General features: G+C 40.9%; 2 protein-coding genes across 6 annotated transcripts in view; one reads left to right on the top strand and one right to left on the bottom strand.

The window, feature by feature from the left end:
- Positions 1–7,728, bottom strand: part of map1aa (microtubule-associated protein 1Aa) — a 37,718-nt gene extending 29,990 nt beyond the window's left edge. The window contains exons 1-2 of the mRNA XM_077593728.1: positions 7,482–7,728; positions 4,150–4,251 (exon numbers count right to left, since the gene is read on the bottom strand). Coding sequence (XP_077449854.1) covers positions 4,150–4,251; positions 7,482–7,710 — 331 coding nt within the window. The 5' untranslated portion in view covers positions 7,711–7,728. The remainder of the gene's footprint in view (positions 1–4,149; positions 4,252–7,481) is intronic.
- A 7,005-nt stretch (positions 7,729–14,733) lies between these two features.
- Positions 14,734–27,915, top strand: part of tp53bp1 (tumor protein p53 binding protein, 1) — a 29,751-nt gene continuing 16,569 nt past the window's right edge. For 3 of the 5 annotated variants that reach the window (XM_077593780.1, XM_077593762.1, XM_077593746.1), the window contains exons 1-12: positions 14,735–15,177; positions 21,775–21,862; positions 21,963–22,059; positions 22,135–22,184; positions 22,256–22,430; positions 22,523–22,674; positions 23,004–23,121; positions 24,125–24,219; positions 24,290–24,471; positions 25,756–26,701; positions 26,784–26,900; positions 26,996–27,175. In XM_077593780.1, coding sequence (XP_077449906.1) covers positions 14,998–15,177; positions 21,775–21,862; positions 21,963–22,059; positions 22,135–22,184; positions 22,256–22,430; positions 22,523–22,674; positions 23,004–23,121; positions 24,125–24,219; positions 24,290–24,471; positions 25,756–26,701; positions 26,784–26,900; positions 26,996–27,175 — 2,380 coding nt within the window. In that variant the 5' untranslated portion in view covers positions 14,735–14,997. Of the gene's footprint in view, positions 15,178–15,381; positions 15,409–21,774; positions 21,863–21,962; positions 22,060–22,134; positions 22,185–22,255; positions 22,431–22,522; positions 22,675–23,003; positions 23,122–24,124; positions 24,220–24,289; positions 24,472–25,755; positions 26,702–26,783; positions 26,901–26,995; positions 27,176–27,915 lie in introns of those variants that run through there. The other 2 variants (XM_077593753.1, XM_077593772.1) reach the window with 2 other exon arrangements.

The raw sequence follows: 27,915 nt of genomic DNA, 5'->3' as shown, positions 1-27,915 counted from the left end.
TGTATACTGACACTCAGACTTGCAGCAATCAATAGAGAGACTGATTCCTGGAAGTCATGCATGCAGTGAGGAAGACAAACCCATACCCAAACAATTTGTTGGCTCAGCAGCATCACAAACACCCAAGAGGGAAAACATAAACAATCCAGAATTGACTTTAGATCGGTTGTAATTGGCTAGAAAAAACAATGTTGTAATGCTGTTGACCCACCCAAGCCTTACACTTGCTGACTGTGCATCTCTATCATTATGTCCACTCCAGCATCTTCCCCCTCCAACATACACCATTTGTTTCCCTGCCAGTTGGCTACTGGGTATCTTATTCATCACATGACAGCAATGAATCTTCATGTCCACTTGCTTTACACTGCATATGATGAGATAGACATCATATAAACCTGATGTCACCTTTAGCAGATTCGTTCGTTGCGATGATGTCACCACGCCAGGCTTATTTAAATAGAAGATCAACAAGCAACATCTTTAAATGATTGTATCTTCTATACTTCTACTTAAAATCCAGTCACATTGTGAATTTATTTTCTAATGTGTGAAAAGACAAAGACAGACATCACAATGCATATTGCTATCGCATGATAGGCTACTTGCCTAGGTTCAACCTATATCGTTTAGTTTGATCTTAATTGAGGGAAAAAAATCAAATAGATTGTTATGGATAGAAAGCCAACAGTGCAGGATTTTCATCATATTTTGAAGCAAATATGGAATGATTACATTTGACATTTTAACGTGGGGTAAAATTCTCACACTGGGCAACTCTGATCCAGTAGTTCTAACAACACGAAACAAGTCAAGATTTCCATAATAATAGTATTAATAGACTACATCAATGACCTGTTATACATCAAATAACTTTTAAATCTTTTAATTCTCCAAAATGGTGTGAGCCCATGAAAATGATTTAAAAAAATCAGACTATAATTCTATCCATTCATTCATTTTATGCACTGCATCTACCGTATTTTTTGGAATATAAGTCGCAGTTTTTTTCATAGTTTGGCCGGGGGTGCGACTTATACTTTGGTGCGACTTTTGTGTGAAATTATCTACCTCCCGAGTTGGGGGAGTTGTTTAAAAGTGACACCGAGGATGAAGATTTCATTGGATTTAGTGATTTGGAGTGAAACTGATAGTTTGGTAAACTTGTTAGCATGTTCTTTATGCTAAAGTTATCTGAATAACTCTTAATATGTTACGTCGTTACTGACATTACCAGGCATGTCAGTCATGTAACGTTAATATACCGTACACTTATTCAGCCTGTTGTTCTCTATTTTATTTTTATTTCAAATTGCCTTATAAGATGACATGAATGTTATTGGTGTTGGATTTTATCAAATAAATTTCACCCCAAAATGCGACTTATACTCCAGTGCGACTTATATATGTTTTTTTCCTTCTTAATTATGCATTTTTGGCTGGTGCGATGTTGGAATTATTATAAATAAGTTATCCTGATTCTGGTATGACTGTCAAAATGTTAGTTAATAGAATTAGAGTGTCTTGAGCTCTGGGGAGTTTCACCTTATTCAACAAAGAGGAACTACCCAGGGGGGCCGACGTCTGTTTGAACCATTGTGTGAAGATTGCAGGATATCGGGAAAGAGACTATAAAGATGTTATCTTAAAAGAGTATATGGTCATGATCAAAGAACCTTTTGTAACTGGGAGAGAACTCTCTCTCCTTTGATCAGCTTGAAACTTCCTGTAACTTGGACACTCCCAAAACACAATAAGAGACTTGGCAGGAGGGGAGATCTTCAGAGTGTGTCGAAGGACTGAGACGGGAGCAGTCCCGAGAACCTCCCATTTTTAAATAAAATAACCTCAATTCTTTGTGTTCTTACTTCTTTCAGATTGGTGATACAAACGTCTGGTGTTTAAACCTAACATGCGACTTATAGTCCAGAAAATACGGTACATACTTTGTGCTCAGCTGACTTTGCAGGCGAGGCGGAGTACAGACCGAATTGATTGCCAGCCAGTCAGTTGCAAAGCAGATACACAGAAGTTGAGTGACAACCTACCGTTTCTGATTTTGGACTGAGGGAGGAAACTGAAGTACCCAGATAAAGAAAATTCGCAGGCACAGGCGTGAAAATGAGTATGGCCCCAATTGCAGGGAGGCCAGGAACGGCAGTGGTAACTCAAAAGGTTTACTAATTGAAGATTTTAAAAATAAGAATGCAAACAAAGGCAGGGGATCAAAACATTCAAAGTTATACCAAAAGCTACAGAATCAAACATACCAGGGCAGGGCTTGATTGTACACACAGAAGGCGGACGTGACATTGACAAAGATGCAAAAAGAAATGAACAAACAATGTATATTATACTTCAATACAGACAGACAAATATGTAACAAGAAATGAATAAACAATGTATATTCTACAGAAATACACAGACATGGGTTAACAAGACATGGAGAACAGGTGGGTGAGACGCAAGGCAGCGATAGGCTGACACACATAGGGGAGGCAATAACAGGTAAAAGCAATGGACAATCACAATAACAAGTTGCACAGAGAGGAAAAGTCATGACTAAAACAACTCATAACTAAAAAAAAACCCCACAAAACTAGCGTTCTGCGGCCTTTGCGACTGTATTGTCTAACTTGTAACTATGTGTAACTATGCCTTTCCTGTATCTGCATTCTCATGCTCTTGCTACTGTCACAATGAAACTTCCCGAATACGGGATTAATAAAGTTATCCAATCCAATCCAATCCAAACACAGGTAGACCTGGATTTCAGTGAATTTTGTTTATTTTTATTTTAAATGATTTTTTTGCACTTTTCACGGCTGTGCATTGAAAATCCGGTTGTATGCTGTTTTTTTTTGTCCAAAATTTATGTGACATTTGGAGACATTAGAATCATCTTGACATGTGCAGTTTGTGGTCTCATCTTCTCTCATCTAATTTTCTGAACCGCTTTATCCTGATTAGGGTAACGGGGGGTGCTGGAGCCAATCCCAGCTGTCTCCGGACCAGAGGCGGGAGACACCCTGAATCGGTGACCAGCCAATCGCAGGGCACATGGAGACGGACAACCATGCACACTCATATCCATACCCAAGGGCAGTTTAGAGTGTCCAATCAGCCTAGCCTACCATGCATGTTTTTGGAATGTGGGAGGAAGCCTTAGTACCCAAAGGAAACCCACACAGGCCAAGGGAGAACATGCAAACTCCACACAGGTGGACTTGTTATGAGCTGTTCAGTTTCTGAATAAAAAAAGACAAATACATACCATGTTTTGAAAGGTTATTGGAATACAGAAGATAAAAAGGTTTACACATCATAGAGTTTAAATAAATAAAACTACCACTGAATTAAGACATTGGCAAATGGATAAACTGTCAGTGCCTTGACTCAAGTCTCAAAGACACTTGAGTAGGTCTATGGAAGGTGATGTTTTAGTATTCTGGAACCAGACCTGAGTGTCTTTTCCTTTGTTGCTAAGTAGCTAACGCATTCAATATCACTATAAGACCTATTCATATGTTTTTTGGAACACTTATGTTCTCTACCAAAGACATAGAAACACTGTTGTTTATTATGTGCAACTGCCAAAACTAAAGAAGCAAAATAGAGCCGAAACAAGCCGTTTTTATGATAAAATTTGGGAATTAAATTTTCTTGTAATTTCTTGGTTAAATATTTTTGCGGCCCTTTACATATCAGTCAAAACTAAAACAAATGGCTAGGGTTAAATCCCAGTTTGGTCTTTACTCTGTGGAGTTTGCACGTTCTCCCTGAGTCTGTGTGGGTTTTCTCCGTGTACTCCAGTTTCCTCCCACATCCCATAATCCATGGTAGGCTGGTTGAACACTCTGAATTGCCCCAATGGTATGAGTGTTAGCATGGATAGTTATCCGTCTACTTGTGCCCTGCACTTGGCTCGCCACCGATTCAGAATGTCCGCGCCTGGTGATAGGCTCCAGCACCCTCCGCGACCCTTGTGAGAACAAGCACACGAGTGCTTAATCGTTACATCTTACATTGCCAACTCGATGTATACAGTACTTGCAGAGGCAAGTAGCCGAAAACTATTCAATTAAAAGTTGAATTAGTTCTGAGCAAAACAACAATAGCATTTTGAAATTGACAGTAGATTGAACCAACCTTTGACTTGTGTAGAAAACTGAGCAGTGTGTTTGGTCTCAAACAGCAGAAGCTCCTTGTTCAAGTCGCAGATGCTCAAATCAACATTCCAGGACAGCAAACCTGGTTGGTTTAAAAATTAAAAAAAAAAAATGCATGTGTCATTAAGACAACCTTCTCAGTTTGTGGGATGCACCACCCATCCATCAAACCCATCCATTCATTCACCAACCCACCCATCCATTCCACCCACAAACCCATCCAAACTTGAAAATATTGTCCAATTTGAAGAAGGAATGAATACTGGAAGGGTACTTTCCTAGTATAATAGATAAGATTAGATAACTTTATTCATCCCGTATTCAGGTAATTTCACTGTCACAGTAGCAAGAGGATGAGAATACAGAAAGAGGAAAATATATATATCTTTATATATACATATATATATGTATATATGTATATATATACATAAATATACACATATATACATACTTTTTTTCCAAGATGGCGCCGTCATGCGGCAGCCAGTGGCAGTAGCTCTGTCCACTCTTATTTGTTTTTCGTGTTTTACAGCGTTTCTATCTTTTTTTAACTACATTTTAATATTTCTTAATACATTCCTTTTTACTTTACTTTGTACTTTATACTTTTTACTTTAAAGTTTTAACAACTTTCTTTGTTCTGTTAGCCTGGCTTCTTTCTGCTACTTCTTTTTTGGAACCATTCAGCCATGCCTACCTACGCTGTCATACACATGGGACTAGCTGTTACAATACGCAGCAGAAGGAGCAACACCTCAATGCCGCTGGAAATTCGGAGCTGGACAAAAGTGCGACGCTTCAGACCAATCATTCCATCATGGGATAAGATGGAAAAGCTGTCGGCGCTTACCAGGCCGGAAACGGAGTCGAGGGGTTCTACTCTGGTACTGTCTATTCTTCAGCTCCAGACTACTAAGGAACTGTGCGGATAAGCTTGAAAGAGTGACTCTGCCTATTCTCTACGTCGGTCACAGTCTGCAGAAGTTCCCCATCTTGTGGAAGACTTCCTGTGTGTGGTTCCAGTTTTATCCAACTCTACAACGTCCTTTTCTTGAGTCTGTATCCGTTTCTGTTACCGCAACCAAGATGGTGCTGCTCAAGTGGCAGCCAGTAGTGGTAGCTCTGTCCGCTCTTGCTGATTTTGTGTTTTTGCTGCTTTTCTGTCTTAATGATTTGATTTAATGATTCTTAATGATCCCATATACTTTGCTTTTGCTTTGTTGTTCTGTGGCCTTTGTGACTGTATAGTCTAACTTGTGAATATGTGTAACTATGCCTTTCCTGTATCTGCATTCTAACCCTCTTGCTACTATCACAAGGACATTTCCCAAATACGGGATGAATACAGTTATCCAATCCAATCCAATATATATACATATACATATATATAAATATACATATACATACATACACACAGATGCACATGTATACATACAGTTGGTCTTAACGTTCAGCCATGCCTTTTATTAAAGAGCTAAAAGTATTTACCCTGCCACTTCTGCTTTGTGACCAATAAGGATACGAGTACGAAAATGACATATGAATGTAGTGAATGACATATGGTGTTCTTTACATCGTATTGGTTGAGTTTCTGTCGCTTGTCATCAATATAACGGGCGACAACATGGCACCATGGATGAACAAAACAAATGCAGCGTAGACATATTTTTTTCCACATGTAGAATTTGTTTTCATTACAAATTTATTTCTGAGTTTCTTTTCACTTTGTCTTAACGTACAAAATGTTCTTCTTTGTATATTAACCCTCCCATGATCAAGCCTACTTGATCAATCATGGCGCATTAAAAGCGCCGTAGAAAATAAACTAAACTCTTAATTCCAATTTCGCAGATAATGTAAAACAGACATCGCCACGATAATCGAAATCCCGCAATGTAGGATCACCCCAGTAACAGTGAGTTCAATAAGTTTTTGAACACTCTACTATAATGCAAGTTCCCCCACTTAGAAATCATGGAGGGGTCTGTTTCATTGTAGCTGCATGTCCACTGTGATAGAGATAATCTAAAAACAAAAATCCCGAAATCACAATGAATGATTTTTTAAACAATTTATTTGTCTAATACAGCTGCAAATAAGTATTTGAACACCTGTCTATCAGCTAGATTTCTGACCCTCAAAGACCTTTTACTCCGACTTTAAAGGTCCACCTCTACTCCATGTATAATCCTGAATCTGATGTACCTGTTTGAGGTCGTTAGCTCTATAAAGACAAGTGTAGTCAAATGAGACCCAAATAGAATTTTTTGGTCATCATTCCACCAACCAGTTTTGGAGGAAGAATATGACAATCACCGGAAGCACATAGCAAGGAAAAGCAAGTATTGGCTCCATAAGAAGCATATTAGGGTTCTGGGGTGGCCTATCCAGTCTCCAGTCCCAATCCAATAGAAAATCTTTGGATGGAGCTCAAACTCTGTCTTTCTTAGGGACACCCCAGAAACTTGACTGATCTGTATGAAAGAGTGGGCCAAAATCCCTCCTGCTGCGTGTGAAATCCTGGTGAAAAACTACAGGAAATGTTTGACCACTGTAATTGCAAACAAAAGCTACTGTAACAAATGTTACCATTGTTTTTCTCAGATGTTCAATACTTATTTGCAGCTGAATCAGAAACTGTTTTAAAAAATCATGCAATGTGAGCTCAGAATTATATCTTTTTAAATTATTTCTGTCAGAGTGGACATGCACCTATGATGAAAATTTCAGACCGCTCCATGATTTCTAAATGTGACGTCTTTGGCGACGTCGAGCGTGGAGCAGGCATGGGAAGGGAAGCAGGCAATGAGTCCCCTTGAGTGCTCTAACAAACCTTTAATACTTAAGGCAGGAGGGGATTCAAGAAAATAACAAGGACTTAGCAATAAATAACAAAATCAAACCTGACATGGAAAACATGGGTAAACGAGGAAAATAGAACATGGCAACGTGGCATGACTCAAAACAAAGTAGATGATCTGACAAAGACTAACAAACACACGGGGATTAAATAGACAGACAAGGGCTGATTATCAATCACGCGCAGCTTGTTACGAGAGGAAAGGAATCACATTTTACTCATACTGATCTACAGCAGGTAGTAAAACGCACAGAAGTCTGGACTAAACGTAGTTCATGGTTTAAGAGGCTCAACATTTTTAGCAAGATTCAGTTAAGTAAACTTCTTAGCACTGAGTTTATTGTTTTATATAAAAAACAATGCAAATAATGTTAAGATGTTTTTTTACCATAATTTTCCTTATATGTCTTTTGACTAGACAATTTCTGTCTGAAAACTATATTGAGACCTACCTTGTGTGATTTGTTTCCGAGTAGAATCCAGCTGTTCATAGGAGGAAATCTCTCCAGCCACAATCAGCATGCGATATTTACTGTGCTGAAATACATCTCCTTCATTTTGCTGACCTTGGTTCTCAACAGGCTCCCCTGCCTTGGATTGCTTTGTTGGACTTGCTATGGCAAAAGGAATTTCCATGGTAACATTGCCGCTAGTGGACATTGAACTCTTTTCCATCTCCATGACAACTGTTTCCTGAGAAAGGATGGGAAGAGGAGAGGATTTGGGAGGATGCTAAGGTGTGGCCTCGGTGGAAGGTGAATCTTTGATTGGATAATGTGTTGTGACTATTTGATGTCTCCTTGCTTCATTGGCTGAAACAAAACAAGGGATTCAACTCTGTATGTTGATGAGATACACGAGAGCCCTGAGAGTGCTTGTCTGATTGGAATATAAATGTTGGAAATGGATGGGAGGATTTTCATCATACATCTACTTTTATTGAAAGCATATTAACATTCTTTACATTGATAGTGTTTATAAAGCTCCCAAATGGACAGTATTAAATTTATATATAAATCTGAGTATTTATAAAAAAAATGTCACTGACAATAGCTCCCCTAAATGGATCATTAACCTGACAAAACAAACTCAAAATATCACAAAGGGGGGTCTATTTATACTGTTGGCACTAATAGTGCCAGGCAGTGTGATTGGAGTTCATGTGACTTGTCTTTGTTCCCATTGTGATCAAAACAATGTTTCATCAATGCACAAAGACAACGGACAACAGATCCTTCACTCAGCATAGGGCTGCAGTTATTTTGGGCCATGTGAATGAGTTCATTCCGTGATTGAAAAAGGTTTAACATTATTTTCATGATTGTAAATTATATTAAAGGAAAAAAATAGTGAGGACAGAAAAAAAAGCACATCTGGACAATGTACATCATGTAAAACACAAAATGATTAAATGGACAGTAATATACAAGGTTTTCAATTCAGGACCCTAATGACATATATCTTGTTTCTTTTCATCTCATTTCCTGAACCGCTTTATCCTCATTAGGGTCGCGGGGGGTGCTGGAGCCTATCCCAGCTGACTCCGGGCCAGAGGCGGGGGGACACCCTGAATTGGTGGCCAGCCAATTGCAGGGCACAAGGAGACAGACAACCATGCACTCCCACACCCATACCTAGAGGCAATTTAGAGTTTCCAATCAGCCTACCATGCATGTTTTTTGAATGTGGCAGGAAACCGGAGTACCCGGAGGAAACCCACGCAGGCTTGGGGAGAACATGCAAACTCCACACAGATGGACATGACCTGGATTTGAACCCAGGACCTCAGAGCTGTGAGGCCGATGCACTAGCCACTCGCACCACCGGGCCGCCCCTCGTTAGGATCGCGGGGGTGCTGGAGCTTATCTTGTTTCTTCCTAGGATCCAAATGTACTTTTCTTTTATTTCTTGTAAGGTAAGCAGGAGGAATGCATCACATTGGCATGGCAAGCTCAAGTCAGTCACCGATTTTTGTTGACCAACATTGACACCAATAAGAGTGTGTTATTAAAAATCGTTTGGAGTGTTTGCTTCAAAACATTATATGTCATCGCCAGACTTTATGATGAAGCTGATTGAGTTCAATATGCATTGCATGGGCATAAGATAAATTGGCATGGCTCATTAAAGGGCCATTCCAGTGGACGCTAACATCAATAAATTATTTGATTTGATTGGATTAAACAGTGTTTTTCACAAGTCCTTGTAATTTTAATTTTAAAAAAGTAACTATGTTTATGTTGGCGTTCTTGCACATAATGATTTAACTGACAGTGAGAGAGAGACCCGGAGTCCGGAGACAGGGAGTGGCCCAATGAACTGAATCGGTTCTTTAACAGATTCAGTCCTGCCCCCACTCCCCTGACCCCCCAGACCAGAAGCAACTCTCCCCCCTCGTTCTTCTCCTCCTCTTCCTCCCCCTCTTCCACCGGTCTCTGCATTACTGTCGATCAGGTGACAAAATAGCTAAAGAAGATCGAGGCAAGGAAGGCTACCGGTCCAGACGGCCTCAGCTCCAGACTACTGAGAGAGTGCGAGGATCAGCTTGGCAAAGTGATTCTGCATACTTTCAACCTCAGCCTCAGTCTGCAGAAGGTCCCCACCTTGTGGAAAACTTCCTGTGTGGTCCCAGTTCCAAAGACTGCGAACCCCAGGGAGCCAAACCACTTCAGGCCGGTAGCATTAACCTCTCACCTGATCAAGACATTGGAGAGAATCATCCTCAATCACCTCAGCCCCCTGATGAATGCAGAGCTGGACTCTCTGCAGTTCGCCTATCGTCCAGGCATTGGTGTGGAAGATGCTACCTCCTACCTGATGCACAGGTCTCTTTCACACCTGGAGAACACGGGAAGCACGCTGAGAATGATGTTTTTTTTACCTCTACAGTGCGTTCAACACCATTCAGCCGGTCCTACTGAGAGGGAAACTGGAAGAGGCTGGAGTAAGGAACCACCTAGCCGCATGGATCATCGACTTCCTCACTGACAGACCACAATATGTGAGACTCCAGGACTGTACGTCTGATGTGGTAGCTTGCAGCACGGGGGGCCCACAAGGCATAGTGCTCTCCCCACTCCTCTTCTCCCTCTACACATCAGACTTCAAACATAATACAGACACCTGCCACTTCCAGAAGTTCTCTGACGACACCGCTATTGTTGGACGAGTGACGGACGGAAACGACCTGGAGTACAGGGGAGTCATCACAGTCTTTGTTGACTGGTGTAGGCAAAACCACCTCTCCATCAACACCAGCAAGAAAAAGGAAATGGTCATCGATTTTCGGAGGAATCCTCAACAGACCACTCAGGTGAACATCCAGGGTACAGACATTGAAATCGTGGAGAATTTTAAGTACCTGGGTGTTCACCTCAACAACAAACTAGACTGGTCCACAAACATAGATGCCCTGTATAAAAGGGGCCAGAGTCGCCTCTACCTACTGAGGAGTCTATGGTCCTTTGGAGTGTGCCGGACACTGCTGAGGACTTTTTACGACACTGTGGTGGCATCTACAGTGTTTTATGCAGTGGTCTGTTGGGGATGCGGGAGCACGGAGAGGGACAGGAACAGGCCGAATAAGCTGGTCAGGAGGGCCAGCTCTGTTCTGGGCTCTGTGGAGGAAGTGAGAGAGCGGAGGATGCTGACCAGGATGATGTCCATCATGGACATCATCTCCCACCCCCTGCATGAGTCTGTGGAGTCCCTCTGAAGCTCTTTTAGCAATAGACTGCGGCACCCTCATTGCAGGAAGGAGCGCTTCCGCAGATCCTTCCTCCCATCAGCTGTCAGGCTCTTTAACAAAAAAAATGGCTGAGTGTTAAGACCTACCGTATGCATGCATCTACATCTATGTGTATGTATGTATATATGTGCCTATGTGTGTGTGTATTATATGTATAGGTGTATGCACACGTATGTGTATATATATATATATATATATATATATATATATATATATATATATATATATATATATACTTCAGCGACACGCTTATTTCTTTATATATTTATTCATGTATTTATTTATTAACTTACTTATTACCTATCTATTTATGTCTAAAATGCCTTTCCTACTTCTGCATCCTCACCCTCATGCTACTGTGACAACGAAATTTCCCGAATACGGGATGAATAAAGTTATCCAATTATCCAATTAAACTTGGGCAGACATTTTGGCTGATTGAACCCTGATACGTACTGTCATCATTCACCACTTCGCAGCTTCAAAATTCTGGGCTTCAGTACATATCGTTTTTTTAATATTAGGTATAAAAAAAGTTCATAAAAATGACAACATTTTCCTTGAAACTCGGAAGTGTTGCCACTAAGAACATGGTGGAAGACAGGGGACTGTCACTCAACTCAGCAACGAGAAAGAAAAATGGCGGGCAGTGTGCGGTGGGCATCATTTTTATCCAGAGCCTCTGTGAGAGAGGATTTCTTTCCGAAAGGCAAGCCGCGGGCGACCTTACGGTAGACCCCATGGCGCTTATTTGAAAATAGAGCTTGCTACAGAGTGGAAGGCACGGAGGCTCGGTGAAGATGGTTATTTTTTTCCTGACCTTACAGCGGACGTCGTCGCCCGAAACGGAAAATACAGTTCGCTCAGCGAAGTGAAAAGGCAGGGAGTATCACGTCGCAAGGCTGATGGTGGAATTTCCCAGAAATGTTTAATTTCCCCCCCAAAAATGATGGCAATAAAGATGAACAACCTGGTCTTAGTACTTTCGGAAATCGCAAGAAATGTTCAATATGGAATGCAGTTTGCAACAACGGATCCTGTAGATTGATGACAACATGTCCATATCCATGGAATTTGGCAATCGTCTTGACAGTGTCTCGCAGAAATATCCTCCTGCTGCCCCTCCGGTGGCCCCTGAAGGCCCTTGATGATCCAATGCCTCTCGAATCTGACGAAGAGGACTTGGACTAAATCTCCCAATAACCTGTTTTTTCCATTATTATTTAAATCAAGCAGAGAAGAACTACTTTCACAGTACAATACTTAAAGGATTTACAATTTTTTAATACGTATATGGGTAGTGTTTAGATATTAATACACCAGTCTTTTCATGTGATTATAGCTGTAATATTTAATAAATACACTTCTTGATAATTGTACTTGTGTACTTGTATTTCTGTGTAGAAAACATGTATAGTATGGTAGTAGTACTAGGGGTGATCCTACTTTGCGGTTTTCGATTATGACGGCCATGTCTGGTCTACATTATCCGCAATATTCGAGGGATTACTGTATTACAAATTTCTTAAGATAATTAATTCATCATCCGTACTGCTTTTCCACAACCAACAAACAACAGGCATGGTATACATGCCGAATTGGTTGCCAGCCAATCGTAAGGCACAATGAAACTGACATCCACTCAGAATCACACCGCCACCGAGTGGGAATTGAACCCAGACTGGCTGCATCCAAACCAGGCAGAAGAACCACTGCACCATCGTGTTGCCCTCCTTTGATAATTATATTGATGATTTTGCATCACAAAACGCAAGAAAAGTCAGGTTTTAAGTTCAATTCAATTCTAAGTGTAAAAGGGGCAGAAGACATCTTAAATATCCACTACAGTATAAATACTTATTTCAGAATTTAAGTGGCCTTGTTGTGTAGAGGTTCACTCGTCTGACATCAGTGCAGGTAGGTGTGGCCTCGATTCCTGATGACGGTGGTATGACTGCAAGTGCGAATGGCTGTTTGTCTGTGTGCCCGATGGCTGATTGGCGACCAGTCTATAGTGTATTCTGCCTTTTGCCTGAAGTCAGCTGGGTCAGGCTCCAGCAACCCATGCAACCCTTTCAAGGATGTGCGGTATGGAAAATGAATGAAAAATAAGATTAGATTAAATACATTTTAGTTTGTTCTGTTCTATATGTGTGATTCAAGGTTTACGCAATTTACACTTTGATATCCCAACTTTGGATATCATTGGTTATCTTGAAATTATTTTTCACTGTAAAGTTTTTTTTTTAAATTGTGTGCGCTCCAAAATTTTCCATAGGTTAGTCAGCAAAAATCAACGCGCACACCTCGAAGGATCTATCGGCCTCTGCTGGGAAGGAATGAAAGTTTCTTTCTCTTCATTATTTTTAAAAATAAAAGTCTTCAACTTCTCCTTTCCAAATTGCATTATGTATTTAAAAACTAAACATAACATAATGCTTGGCCATTTTTTTTCAGGATAATAGTTGAAGCGTTGCCACTATGTCCTGCAAAATGAATAAAGGGTGATTTAAAAAAACGGAAAGAAAAGAAAACCTATAACAAGCAAATATAAATAGTTTTGAGAAAAAATAATTCACAGCAATTAAAACCTTAACACATGCAATTTCAAGATCAATGGTGAGATTTTCACTTTTAAAATTACGATCTGGCGACCATGGGACCGAGGTTAGAGCGTCGACCTCGCACTTCTGGGGTCGTGGGTTTGATCCCAGGTTGGTCCTCACTGTGTGTTTTTGCTCATGTCTGCCATTGCGCACTTCAAAAATGCCCTTTTTTCCAAGTTGTCAAGAGCATATTTCAAGAATGCATTTAAAGGACGTACTTTTTATAATGAAAATTCCAGTTGTTTCTTTTGACATTTTTATATTTTTCTTCCATTCTCTTGGTTTTATTCCAGTGTTAATAAATTCCTTTTTGCCAGTCAATACGTATGTTGTTGTTATGAATCTAAGTTCAGTGCTAAAAAAAAACTTACAGGGCATTCATTTAACTGAATGGCTGCCATTGACAGTGCTAGAGGCCTAATCCATTTTGAATATAGGAGGCGATGGAACATGTTTTTCCCCCTCCAGGACAAAGTGGATTTGACATCTAGCGCAGTGAATGGCTCTGAAAAATGCGTATTAATGGCTATTAATTTATTTATTTTAACTTTGTTACATTAATATATGTATTTCTAATATATAATAAAAACATGTATACACACCCACACATGCAAACTCCACACAGGAGAACCAACCTGGAACTGTGAGCCCCGGCAGCTGAGTGGTTAACGCGTCGGCCTCACGGCTCTGGTGTCCTGGGTTCTAATTCAGGTCGTTCCACCTGTGTGGAGTTTGCATGTTATCCGGGCCTGCGTCTGTTTCCTTTGGGTACTCTGGTTTCCTCCCACATTCCAAAATCATGCATATTAGGCTGATTGGACACTCTAAATTCCTCCTAGGGATGATTGTGAGAGTGAATGGTTGTCCATCTCTTTGTGCCCTGCGATCTGCTGGCCACTGATTTAGGTTATCCCCCACTTCTGGCTCTGGGATGGGCTCCAGCACCCCCAGCGAGCCTAATGAGGATAAAGCGTTTCAGAAAATGAATTACACATTTCTTCATAATTGTATTTATGATAAAGACAAATATGAATACAATGTTAGTAAAACAAAATCAACAGAATTATGAATCAAAAAAGAAATAGACTAATCTATTCTATACTTGGCACTCAATAACACTCAAAATGAGAATTTTTCTGTTTTAATTTCATAGTATTTAAATTGTTGCCTGTCATTAAAAACGAACACATTTAAAGTGGGAGCTCATCTCTCAGTGCCATTGGTCTGTCTGGTCAGAATGGGTAGGACGTCTGGCGCCGTCAATGGGGCAAATGAGTGCCATGATGTCCACTAACCAACCACACAAGCAAGCAAAGGGAAAGTGACGTCACGATTCCGAGCAAACCAATAGGCTTCCTCTCAGCTCTTTGCCGCGCGGTGCAGGACGGCTGGGTGAGAGACAGCGTCGGGCTCGCAGACATAATCAACAATATTCAACGAAATGATTCCATACTGACGCCGGAATATTTTAATCAATGAGTAAAACAGTGGGCCTGTGCAACTAACCCACGCCGACTTTGCTAAGCTAACAACAATCGACGACTCGGTCACAGAACACATGCTTCTTTGTGTCGCCTGGTAGTCTCCCCCTGCTCTCGGCGGCGGCCCGACCTCATGGATCCCGGCGGAAGTGAATTGGATTCCAGCATAGCCCAGCCGGAAAACCCTTGTCTCATCGTGGAGGACTCGCAGCCGGACAGCGTCGCCTTGGAGGACGACCCCGAGGACAGCTACCGAGCTGTGCTGGCCCGGCGTCTGTCAAACCTGCAGCCCAACGCCTGTAGCCCCGTCCTGGTAAGAAACAAGTCAAACGTGACGCATTTCTCGTCATTGCTATCATACATACACTTACATGGAAGCCCTGCTCTTTTATATACAGTGGCGTCAAACGAATACAGCCTGTTAGTGGTGACTTGTTAGGCCGCAGGGCGTTGGTGGCTAATAGTGATATTACTTTAGGTGCACCTCCGCAACCTTTGAATCTCCAACAATGCTGTCTCTCTAGAGAAAATCATGTTTGAAAAGGTACTGTCCTAACCCTTGACATGACTTAAAATGATGCATTGCAGTTGTAAAAATAATTGGTTTTTAACAATGAAGGTAGTGTGTTATTTACTTGATAGCGTCGAACAAAATGGCATTGTTCCGTGTATGTATTGTGTAGTCTTTGTGTAAGAGAGCAGACTATTTAGCATTTATCATTTCTGGTTTTTAAATAGCACCATATTTGAACCCTTTCTGTTTTTTAAATAGCACCATATTTGAACCCTTTCTGATTTTTAAATAGCACCATATTTGAACCCTTTCTGTTTTTTTAAATGGCAATGGCTCCTTAGCCGGTAACCGGTTAAATAGTCCGAGGGGCTATTTGGCCGGTAATCGGTCAAATAGCCTATATGGCCCCATATGGCTATTTAGCCGGTAAGAATTCTGTGTGGGGTAAATAGTAAGAAACTACACGTTATAAGGTTTATTTCCTTAATGTGATAATTGATAAGGACCTTTATATAAAGATAACTCAACTTTTATGGCATACATTTATTAACAAAAGCACACATAAACATGCACAACAATGGCAATAAAACACAATTCTGTTGTCATACATTTATTAATAAAAGCACACATAAACATGCACAACAATGGCAATAAAACACCATTCTGTTGTTATTACATATGTTACAAGAAACATTGCCTACAGAACCAGAATTTTGTCTTTGGTTTGGTTTTCCTCCCAACACACCCCAAGTGATGCCAATGAAGACAAGCATCACATACAACTGATGTTTACTGTGGAGGTCATCGCCACAGGAGTTGCACAAGTACACAATTGTTTATTTTCTTGTGAGGTACACTTCTTGTAGCAGCCTCCATGCATCGCTTTTGAAATATCGTCGTAGTTTATTAATGTCAATGTGATCATCAAACAGCATGTCTGGAAGATTGTCTGGATTAGACTCCACACATGATTCCCCAAGATGGGTACCACCAAGTGCAAGTGTTGCATCCCTTGGTGAGACAGCATAGCAGAGGACTTGAGTGGAGAGGTAATTAAAGGGTGTTGGCTTGTCAAATTTTGCCTTTTTTTGCTTGGGTAGTCCAATAGCAGTCTCTGTTGTACCACGTGGTCGGTCACGTTTTGGTCTCTTAGTAGGTAGCTTAATGTGTGCAACTGATGGCTGGGTTGGCTGCTCGTTGACAGGTACAAATGTTTTGCATGTCTTTGAGGGTTGCCATTTTACCCGTTCTTGTTGCCATCACCTCACGAAGAAGCTTTTTGTTTGCACTCACTTCGACCATCTCAAGAACCTGCTGTTTTTCTTCATCTGGAAGCCGCCGCTGAGTTGGGTGAAGACCAAAGGTAGTCTGGTTGACATCATGGTTGTGTTCATCATTCATGGCCTGGATCTCAAGATGTTGTCCATCTCTTGTAGTCTTTAGCTTTATTTGGAACTGGCAGTCTGACCTAAAAGTAGAGGTATTTGGACTGCCTGTTGATTTGCTTTGGTACTTCTGTCCACCCTTAGCACAGCAGTACTGAAGCTCATAGTACTTGATATCTTCAGTAAAGATCCTGTTTGGCATCCGTTTCTTGGCTGCAAGTATGGTACGTGCATCACGCCTCCATAACTGGACAAAATTTTCCTGTTCATACGTTTTAACAGCTTCTTCCCATGAAGAAAAACTGGGGAACTTGTCCCCAACTTTGAATGACATGGTCAGAGTTTAAAATGTGACTAACAACACAGGGGCCACACATGGCTTATATAAGGGTTCTGGGTCTAGAGAGGCTGCATGATGATTGGTCATTGGGGATAAGACAATGGATTACAGTGTGAGTAGAAACAGATAGTCTACATGAAAGTAACACCTATAAGTGTTAGTACAGTGTGAGTAGAAACAGCTATAGGCAAAGTCAATCCATTTTGGGAATTGAAATTTGGCAATAATTCTTAACAAATACTCACAATATTTTGAGGTTATCATTTATTTTATAAGTGGTAAACTTCCCACCAAATTTGATAAAGATCAGATGGACAGTTAAATTTTTTTCCTGGGGGATTTTCTAAACCATTCAACCAATCTTATTGAGATTTGATGTGTTATTGCCAATTGATAGATTTTAACATTAGGTGAATAGGGATTTAATGACTATTATTTAACATTGAGTGAATAGAGGATTTTCTAAACCATTCAACCAATGTTATTGAAATTTGATGTATTATTTCCAATTGATAGATTTTAACATTAGGTGAATAGGGATTTAATGACTAGTATTTAGGCAGTGGGTCCATAGCCATAGTTTCTTACTATTTACCCCACACAGAATTCTTACCGGCTAAATAGCCATATGGGGCCATATAGGCTATTTGACCGGTTACCGACTAAATAGCCATATGGGGCCATATAGGCTATTTGACCGGTTACCGGCTAAATAGCCCCTGGGACTATTTGACCGGTTACTGGCTAAGGAGCCACTGCCTTTTTAAATAGCACCATATTTTAACCCTTTCTGGGACGGATCATTGGTGCGGACAGCTATTCAAAAGTTGACACTTTTTTGTCATTAAAAAAAATAGCCATTATTATTATTTTAATCTTGTTTGTTATTTTATTTTTATGCTATTCTCACCTCTCATCTGATTTTCTGAACCGCTTTATCGTCACTAAGGGCCCGGGGGGTGCTGGAGCCTATCCCAGCTGACTTCGGGCCAGAGGCGAGGGACACCCTTAATCAGTGGCCAGCCGATCGCAGGGCACAACGATACGGACAACCATGCACACTCACACCCATACATAGGGGCAATTTAGAGTGTCCAATCAGCTTACTATGCATGTTTTTGGAATGTGGGAGGAAACCGGAGTCCCCGGAGGAAACCCACGCAGGCCCTGGGAGAACATGCAAACTCCACACGGGTGGACGTGACCTGGATTTGAACCCAGGACCCCAGAGCTGTGAGGCCGATGCGCTAACCACTCGCCCCACCGGTCCGCCCTGAAATGAAAATACATTTAAAAAAATGCATATTGGTTACAATAACACCTTAAATTAGATATTTGTTTTACCCCCTCCTTAAAAGTATTTAATTGTGATACATGCGATAAATGTCCTAATTCATTTTAACTGAGAAGACAGGCTGGCTGTAAATTCTCATGTTTCTGTGCCATTAGTGGATCCATTTTGGCTGGGAGTGGCAAATGAATTTCCAGAGAAAATAGATGGGATGCCTAGCACTGTCAATGGCAGCCAATGAGTTATTGCTCCATATGGGTTCTAAACAAAGAAAAAAAAATCTTAAATTGTGCATGAAAGGTTTAATAATGTTTTTTTGTGAACCTGTCAACCTTGGCCAATTGCTCCTCTTATTAATGATTGCAATCCACCTTATTAAGTGATAATAAACCGTACAAACACAACACAGCACTTGTTTACTCACATAGGGCGCACTTAAAAGTCTTAAAATTTTCCCCAAAGTGGACGGGCTGCCCAATCAGTCGGTGCGCGTTTTGCATGCACTAATTCCATACCGCCTCCTCTTCTGCGCTGCAATGATTGTTTCTAACCATACCACAGAAGAAGAAAGCAAAAGTACAAATGCCTCTGTGGACACGCGCGCCGGTCTTTCCTGTTCCCTGCGTGTAGCGTTTACCATTGCGTACGGAGAGTGAATTCCAGCTTTCTTTGTTTGGATTTTACAATTCTACACCAAAACAAAAAATGGCTCCCAAGTGTCCAGGACCACCTAAGGCTTCATTTGATGCGAAGAAAAACGGAAGATGATCACGTTTGCTTAAGTTGCTTGACATCCTGAGAGCGGGGAAAAAGTGTCGATGTCGCGCGCCATTACGGCATCAATGAATCTAACATGCGGTACATAAAAAAGAAGAGGCTAACATTCGAAAGACGGCCCCACTTTCATTTACAAGTGAAACCAATGGGTTTATTTCCACGACAACGCACTCGTAAACGGAACAAACAAATTTAAATTAACTTGGATTAATATATACAGACACTCAAACATACGTTTAATGTAACTTTACACAAAACTGAATTCTAATTTTGTTTTAATCTTCTTTTTTTTTTACCTTTGTTCTGGCCGGGTTAGTTGTTTGCCACGCCTCCACCCTCACGTTCGCTATCGATGGGCTGTTTGCTGTTGTACCATTCCCTTCAAAATATTCAGAAAATGATGCAGTTAAATGTCCTCACAATAGGATAACGCACGACCACTTGCCAACGAGAAGTAGTCTTGTATCAGCGATCGCTCCGCTGCTCATAAGAACATCAGGGGCACTGATCTGATAATTTGGACTTCCTAATGTATGGAATTTTTTTGACCTTGAAGAAAGTAACATCTGAGATTAACATTTAACAGTTTTAAATAATTTTGCTTATCCTGACTAATCTGAAACTGGAGAGGGTTGGTGGGATTTGACTTCATACAGTGAGACCAAAGATAATGTTTTTGCACACCGGATGTAAACGTCTGGCTCCAACTGTATATAGGTAAATGATTTTCTGCTCCTAGTTTTGTTACACTCTAAACCAGGGGTCCCCAAACTTTTTCTTGTGAGGGCCACATAACTTTTCCCTTCTCTGATGGGGGGCCGGTGTCAGTTTGTAACAGAAAAAGTGTGACGATCGTAGGGGAGCTTAATTTTTTTTAATTGTTTTCCAGAAAGCCACACATAACCAAATAACCCTTTCCAGGTACTTTACAGAAAAAAAGTCAGGAAACATAATAACACTATTAATGAAATAAATAATAACTAAATAACCCTCTCTGAGTTCTTCACAGAAAAAACAGGAAATAAATAACACCATTTATGAAATAAATAACTAAATAACTCTCTCTGGGTTCTTCATAGAAAAAAAAGCCATGGAACATTAACTTTCTGTTGTGCCATGCACAATCTTCTCTCTTTGCTCTGAAGTTTATGCACGACACCACAACCGTCATTACAGAATCCCACGTCAACATTTTGCAGCACAGTGCTTGGTGGTGAATTTGGCAGTGGACTCGTAGCGGGGCGGTGAGACCCCTTTTTTCCAACTCCCGGTTCATGCGTCCCATTATTAGACCGCGATTTTCGGCCACCATGCTAGGAGCCCCGTCAGTCGTGATGCTAGCTAGCTTTGACCAGTCCAGGTCCAACTTCTCCATGGTTTGGCACACTTTGTCAAAAATATCCTCTCCCGTTGTAGTCCCTTTGAGACTTTGGAGGGCTGCCAGATCCTCGCAAATCTCAAAGTTTGCACTAACTCCACGAATAAAAATGAGCAGTTGCGCTGTCTTGCACGTCCGTGCTTTCATCCAGTGCTAATGAAAAAAAGTCAAATTATTTCGTCTTCTGCTGCAGCTGGGCATATACATTACTCCCGATTTCTTCAACGCGTCTGGTCATTGTATTCACCGACAGACTTACGGCATTAAATGCATCTTTCTTCTCGGGACACACCACCTCCGCGACAGTATCCATACATTTCTTAACAAACTCTCCGTCAGTGAAAGGCTTACCGCTGCTTTCTATCAATTTAGCAACCCAAAAGCTGGCCCGAACGGATGCCTGGTTCTGCTGAGATAGTAGTCCACTTTTTCGCTTTGAGTTTGTTTGCTCGTATTTGGCCTTGCAATCTATCGTACTTGTCTTTGTGATGGGATTCATAGTGTCGGCAAAGATTGTATTCTTTGAATACCGCCACCGTCTCTTGACAAATGAGACAAACAGCCTTTTCTTTGCATTGAACAAAAAAATAATCGTTTGTCCACTCCAGGTTAAATACCCTGCATTCTGAATCAATTTTTCTCTCACCTAACTTTTTCGCCATTATTCCGTTCTCAAACAGGTTGCAGTTTTAATATACTTGAATAGTCCGCGATGGTCCCAGGGCTCCGCCCTCACCTGCGGTCGTCCAGATGTCTCGGTAACACTGCTCGTGCATGCAACGGTGGACGTGCCCGCATGCATCAAAGGGAAACACTCTCCCCGCGCGTGTCACCAAAGAAGCAATGCGAAGCCCCGCTTCACTGGGATGATTTGTGGGCTCAGCAGGGGTGCAATGAACCAAACACAGAATTAAAACGTCCCAGTCTTCAAGGCCAAATAGGAAAAAAAATCCGATAGCGTCTCTGGTATTGTTCAGAGGGCCGGTCCAAATGTGCCGGCGGGCCGCATAAAAAAAAAAAATAAAAATAATAAAAAAATAAAAATCCAATAGCGTCTCTGGTATTGTTCAGAGGGCCGGTCCAAATGTGCCGGCGGGCCGTATCCGGCCCGCGGGCCGTAGTTTGGTGACCCCTGCTCTAAACTCTAGATATGTATCCATAATCAATATATTTCTGAATGTCCTTGAAGGAATCTTTGCATGACAAAAATGCCTTATCTTTCCAGGAGTTGATAGCGTCACCACCAGGAAGTAGAACCTCTCAGACTGATAGCCAATCTGGAAGCTACCATAGCAACGGCCAGGCTGGTCCTGGTTAGTTTTTTTTTTTCAATAACAATTTTTTAATCCATATATTTTTCCTTTGCTTGTTTATGACATAACCTGAACATTTGTTGTATTTGTTTATCTCTAGGTATTGTTGCCCTGCCTAACCTCAGTTCAGAATGCCAAGAAGAGAGTCAAGAAGAGAGTCAAGTTTTCTTCTTTAATCCCCCTCAAAACAAACTAAAGTAACCAACAGCTAATAATATAACAAACATCTCATGCTTATTCAATATTGTTTAATTCGTTTCTTAACATTTCAGGGGCAATTTGCCAATTGATTCTGATTCCACAACCTGTGTTCCATCTGAAGGTACGAGCAGTAATGCCATTTTTAGGATGGAGTAGTACCGAACACAAACGTGTGCGTCTTCTGTTTTGCAGATGGAAACTCGCAGTTTGGTTTCCTTGCACTTTCTCAGAGTCAGGATCTTGTTATTGATGAAGTGAACAGTCAGAAGGGAGATGAGTGTGACAATCCCCAATTAGCCAGTGAGACACACTCCAAATTAGGCATTAGCATCGCAACGTCACAGGATTTGCTACGCAAAGTGGTCAGGTATAACCATTTAATCCAGTATAACTTTGTTTTGAAATGTGACCGTTCATCTGCAATGCTCTTGCCAATCCAAGTTTCTGTATCTCCATAAGATCTGAGGTGAGCTCCAGCAGCCAGTCAGGTCAAACATTAAACGTTCAGGTGCTGCTGCACTCACAGTGTCTCACTGGCACTGATGAGGTAGGGCAGCGTGACCTTGAAGTAATGTCATCTCAGCAGGACATGTTTGATGATGACAAGACAGGTGAGTCCATGTACTATATCAAGGATTGGAAAACCGGTCCTCAAGGGCCGATATGGGTGCAGGTTTTTGTTCCACCCAATCCAGCACAGAGACTTAGACCAATGAGATTTCTGCGGAAAACAAGAAGCACTTGACTGCAATCCACTGATTGCAGTTGTAGGACACCAGATTGGTAAAAAGGTGTCCTCTTTATGGGTTGGAATGAAAACCTGCACCCACTGTGGCTCTTTGGGGAATAGTTTGCCCACCCCTGTACTAGATGGTCAGGCAAATATTCGCATTCATGCAACCAAGTTCAGTTACTAGACTTAATTCTCCTCCGAGTACAGTAGACAGTACTGTGTCTGAGCCAGAGCAACAAGGTCGCCCAACCGCAACACCATCCCACACCTTGCAGCTCTTGCATCTTTCCGGACAGAGAACATCGGCACAACAGAGTTTATCCCAGTAAGTCAATGTGGTAGTGAGCACACAAAGACAAACCAAATTCCTAAAAATTTGAGATGACAAACTAAAAATGAACGCAATGATATGGAAGTGCCAAACCACAACATTTTATTAAAATTTTAAGCTGAGAAAATGTATAGTTTTAAGGGAATTTTTTATTTAAAATATCATTCACCACTCTCACGCGCATCAAGCTTCGTTATTATTGCCACTCGTTTCAAATGAAATGGCTTGCCTCTTCCTTGCAACTCCCTCAATAGAAGCCTTTAGCTTTTTTACCAACCATATTCAATATTGGATGGATGAGATATTTAATGATACAAATGAAAAAGGTTCTTTGCACACTGGAGATACATTCACGCACTTCCGCATTGCAACGAAGAAGAAGGTAGATGCTGGGTGAGCTGAGCTCTCACAGCGCCAGGCGTTGGTATTAGCGGCGGAAAGAAGTACTACTCCGAAAAAGGCAAAATACAAAATTGGACTTGCGAACATTTTTGGACTTAAACGCAATTTGCAGACATGTTCGTATGTACCGTTGTTCGTAAGTTGAATGTTCGTAAGTAGGGGAGCGTCTGTATATATACATACATGTATATCTAAAATATTTATTCTTAAATGAATGTTATCTGTAACGGTGTAACGGGCCGTATATGGCCCGCGGGCCGAAGTTGAAAAACATGTACACACACGATCCGGGGGCGGGGCGAGCGCTTCGGCGAAACGTCCGTTCCGTGAACTGTCCGTCGGCCAAACATCCGTCGGCGAAACGTCTTTCGGCGAATCGTCCGAGCACCAATAAGCGGTATGGAAAATGAATGAATATTTCCCTTATAATGATACATTATCCCAGTTTGAATTTTTGGCCTGTCATTTATATTATATTCTGAATAAAATATTGAAATTTAGCCCTTCTACAACACATTATCCCAACTCTTTAGAAATCTGATTTGTAGTAAATATGGTAAAAACAACCAACTGAATTTATTTTTCCCCATCCTAGAAGCTCTGTTGATTATGTCAGCCCGACACCAGACAACTTCCTCCACAGTGCTTTGATAATCCCTAACTCACCAACTGTCGCAGACAGCCAACAGAGTAACAAAATATTCCGTTTTTATCTGCATTGGAAGAGCTAATTTGCGAGCTAACGCATTTGCTTTGTCAGGTGCTGATGATCCCATGGATACCAGCCAGCCTCCAGAAGAGCTGATGAAGGAAGAAGTGCCGATGGAAACAGAAGCCTCCTCCAAAATGACACCACCCACCTCAACTCCTGTATCACAGAATTCTCCTGGTTTTGCATTAGAGAAGCCTCTCTCTTTGCCCTCACAGCCCGAGTTCTCACACGTATGTGCCTCATTTAATATCTCTAATCTGAAAGAATGTTTGTTTTTGGACTGTTATGTGCCATTATTAAAACCTGTACTATTCATGAAAGTTTACAGGTGGCATTTCTCGTGAGGGCTGTATAAAAATAAATTTTATTTAGGGTATGCAGTGTACATGGATAGGAACCTAAAGTCCTTTTGCCCAACTTAAAACATTCCTTACTATGACTAGTTACTAGGTGCACGAATATGGCGACCGCTGACTAGTGTCAGCTCACAAACCCCTGCTCTAAACCGACAGTAATTTGAGAGCAAGAGAAAACTTTTAATAGTGAGTCTTTAAAGCATCTCAAAAGAGTCAATATCCTTTTCAGCCAACGGGAACATAATTTTTTGTTGCTCTTTGTCATTTTGTCACGTTATAACAAAGAAGTAAATGAGTTTCAATGCATTCCCCGTCGATGTTGCATTACAACAATGTTGTTAGCTTTTTAAGAGACCAATTTAAATGTCACATTAAACACTCCTTTTTTCCCGCTTGTTGTGTGTTATGCTGTTGTGTCACTAATGCAGTAGTTAAATGATGGTTGTTATTGCTGTTACCTTAGTTCATGCAGCATAAGCCGACAACGTTATTCTTTGGGTCGAGACAAGATTAAGAAGTGGTAGGTGGAGGCTCCAAAATGTATTTATTTCCATAAAAAGGTCACATCGATTGTTACGGTGGGTTAGCCCCAGTCAACCAGTCTCACGGGGTCCAATTTGGGCTTATGGCTCAATTAGAGAGCGGGATGTCAGGGTGGAAGTCCCCAAGTGTAAATGATGGGAGTATGAGAGTGTTTTGCCTCATTCATCACAACACTCTTGTGAACAAAGTCTTTATTAGGTAAAAATGACAACAGTAGAACACACACCAATGGGAAAAAATGATTGACAAGAAAAGCGATGAAAATTTAGTACTTTGTTGTCATGTGACAAAGTGGCGCATGTCAACAAATAATATGCTCTTTTGGCCTAAAAGGAATATTGTTTCTGGTTAGTGTATAAAGAATCCATTATTCAAAATTTTCCCTTGCTGTCTAATTCTGTTTACACTTGTCTGTGAGCTGATAGTAGTCAGCAGTAGACATATTCAGGGCCCTGGTCGATTACTAACATTTATTCACAGCCATCTTTTTTACATATTGAGTACTTCTGGAGCGGTTCTGCATTTAAGTAGATAAGGCAAATGCCTCGGTTTTGTATTAATGAGTTTATGTCCTTTAATGTCTCCTGACACTGATTTGGGGCGGCTTTTTTTCAGGATGCGTTTGTCGCAACAATCAGTCAAGAGGCTCCACAACCATCTGTCAACAAGACTCAGTCCTTGTCTCTCGAGTCTGCTCAACAGGAATCTTCTTTTTCAATGCCTTTGCAACTTTCTGAAAACATAAACAACAGCAACACTGCTCAAGAACTCACTGACGAAATATTAGAGGAATCCCAGGATACACAGATTGAAGAACTGGAAAAACAACAAGCTGGAGTAGAGACTACCAACTCCGTGTTGTCATGCCCTATTCAGACAAGCGAGTGCAATGGCATCCAGACTGAATCACAAAGTGCCACCTGTCCCAAACCTCCTACTCCAACTCCTTTTTTGAATGTGAATTTGAACGACTGTGAGTCTGTCAAAGAGACGAGTTCGCCTAATATATTTTTTCCCCAGTCAAAGCCAGAACCTTCAGATGTGAATGCCAACAGATCTCTGTGTGAGCCTCCTTCGGATGTCACAAGCAGTCTGGACTCACAGTCAGCGATCTCCCATGTGTCTGTTTTGGATCCTGCAAAGAGTAACATTTCGTCACAGTCACAGAACTCTGAATTAGTTAATAGTCACACCGTCAAAGTAGAAATTGATGCACCTGCAAAATTCGAAGAAGCAGCTACCACAGAGGAGGTAGTGATGGACAAAGAGAGCACTGTGGTAGGCAGCGTTAAGAGTATTACTTTAGTCCTGTCTCAAAGCAAGCTGATGTCTTCCGGTGATAAGGATAAGGTAATAAGTGCAGACGGAGACAAAATTATTGTCACGGTTAATGAGAGCAACGGAGTTGCTGAAGATAATCCCAAAACACTGTTGAAACTCCCAGAAGACACGAGTCCCCATTCAAACACAGGCAATGTTTCTACATCCACAAATAGCCTTGAACCAATGGTGCAAGAAGCAGAGGGACACAAAGATAAGAGCTTAAATGATAGCTCAGGAGGTATAATCCAGAGATTCTTATTAGCCACGAGCATCTTTACATCATTTGTTAGATTTAACCTGATTCTTTTGCTTTTATACAGAAATGTCCTTCCATTTCACATTGCCTAAGGATGGTGAATTGATTGGTCCAGTTGTTGGAGTGACACCTCCTTTAATTAATGAGCTGAAGAGGACGCTCAGACACAGCACTCCCATCGGTGTGTTCCTGTCAAAGACACCATACTAACCCACATTATATATTCAGTCGCAGCATTATTTTCTATGAGCTTCTTTGATATTCATTTCTTACCAGAGACTTTCAATGAGAAGTCAGAGGCTCCCATTAGTGCTGATGTGGTGATGGCAGCCAAAGACGGCATTTCAGAAGTATGTGGGGACGACTCAGCAGAGAGCGGAGACAATAGGCTGAGTTTGAGAATGACGTTGGTAACCCCCGTTGAAGAGGGAAGCTCAGAACACTTCAGTCTGCAGAGTAAGCAAAAAGCAATCATTGAAACTTATTGCAATGTATTTCAACTCCCGCTATTAAATCTTTTGCACATTTTCAAGAGAAAATCAGTGTTTACTCGATAATTTAAAAAAAGTCTTTTTGCAATAAACTGCATGTTTAGCGCTTTTAACATCGTTTACAATCCGTAAAAATGTCCAAAAATTGACATCTGATTCTGATAGCCTTAGTCTGCTCAGTAACCATACCGCGTCCGAGCGGTCAGGGTTGTAGTCCCGGAGTTCCCATCCCAAATTAAGAAAAAAATTTGTTTTTTGGGGGGGAAAAACAATTTTCAATTAATGTAAAAACATGACAATAACTTTGATTTAAATTGTGCTTTGTATTTTTTTTTTACATTTTATATCGATTTTGCGCAAACCACATCCACTCCTGATTAAAACATAAAACTCCGGAAATGGTACAGGGGTACTCCTGAAATGGGGTCGACAGAGGTTGGCAGCTCTGAATAATTAATTTTTCATTATTAAAATAAATGTTTATATCGCAAAAGCGCAACTAATATATATATATATATATATATATATATATATATATATATATATATATATATATATATATATATATATATATATATATATATATATATGGAAAGGTATTGCAATAATTTTCTACCAATTATTTATTGCTGGCCTCTGCGGCTGAGTATATTGTAACTAGGTGGTTACCATGCAGATGCTCCATTCACTCAGTCTCAGTCACAA

The sequence above is a fragment of the Stigmatopora argus genome, chromosome 2, assembly GCF_051989625.1.
Source record: "Stigmatopora argus isolate UIUO_Sarg chromosome 2, RoL_Sarg_1.0, whole genome shotgun sequence".
NCBI classification, from domain to species: domain Eukaryota; kingdom Metazoa; phylum Chordata; class Actinopteri; order Syngnathiformes; family Syngnathidae; genus Stigmatopora; species Stigmatopora argus.
The sequence above is the reverse complement of the archived record's forward strand: the minus strand, read 5'-3'. Positions and strand labels throughout refer to the sequence as shown.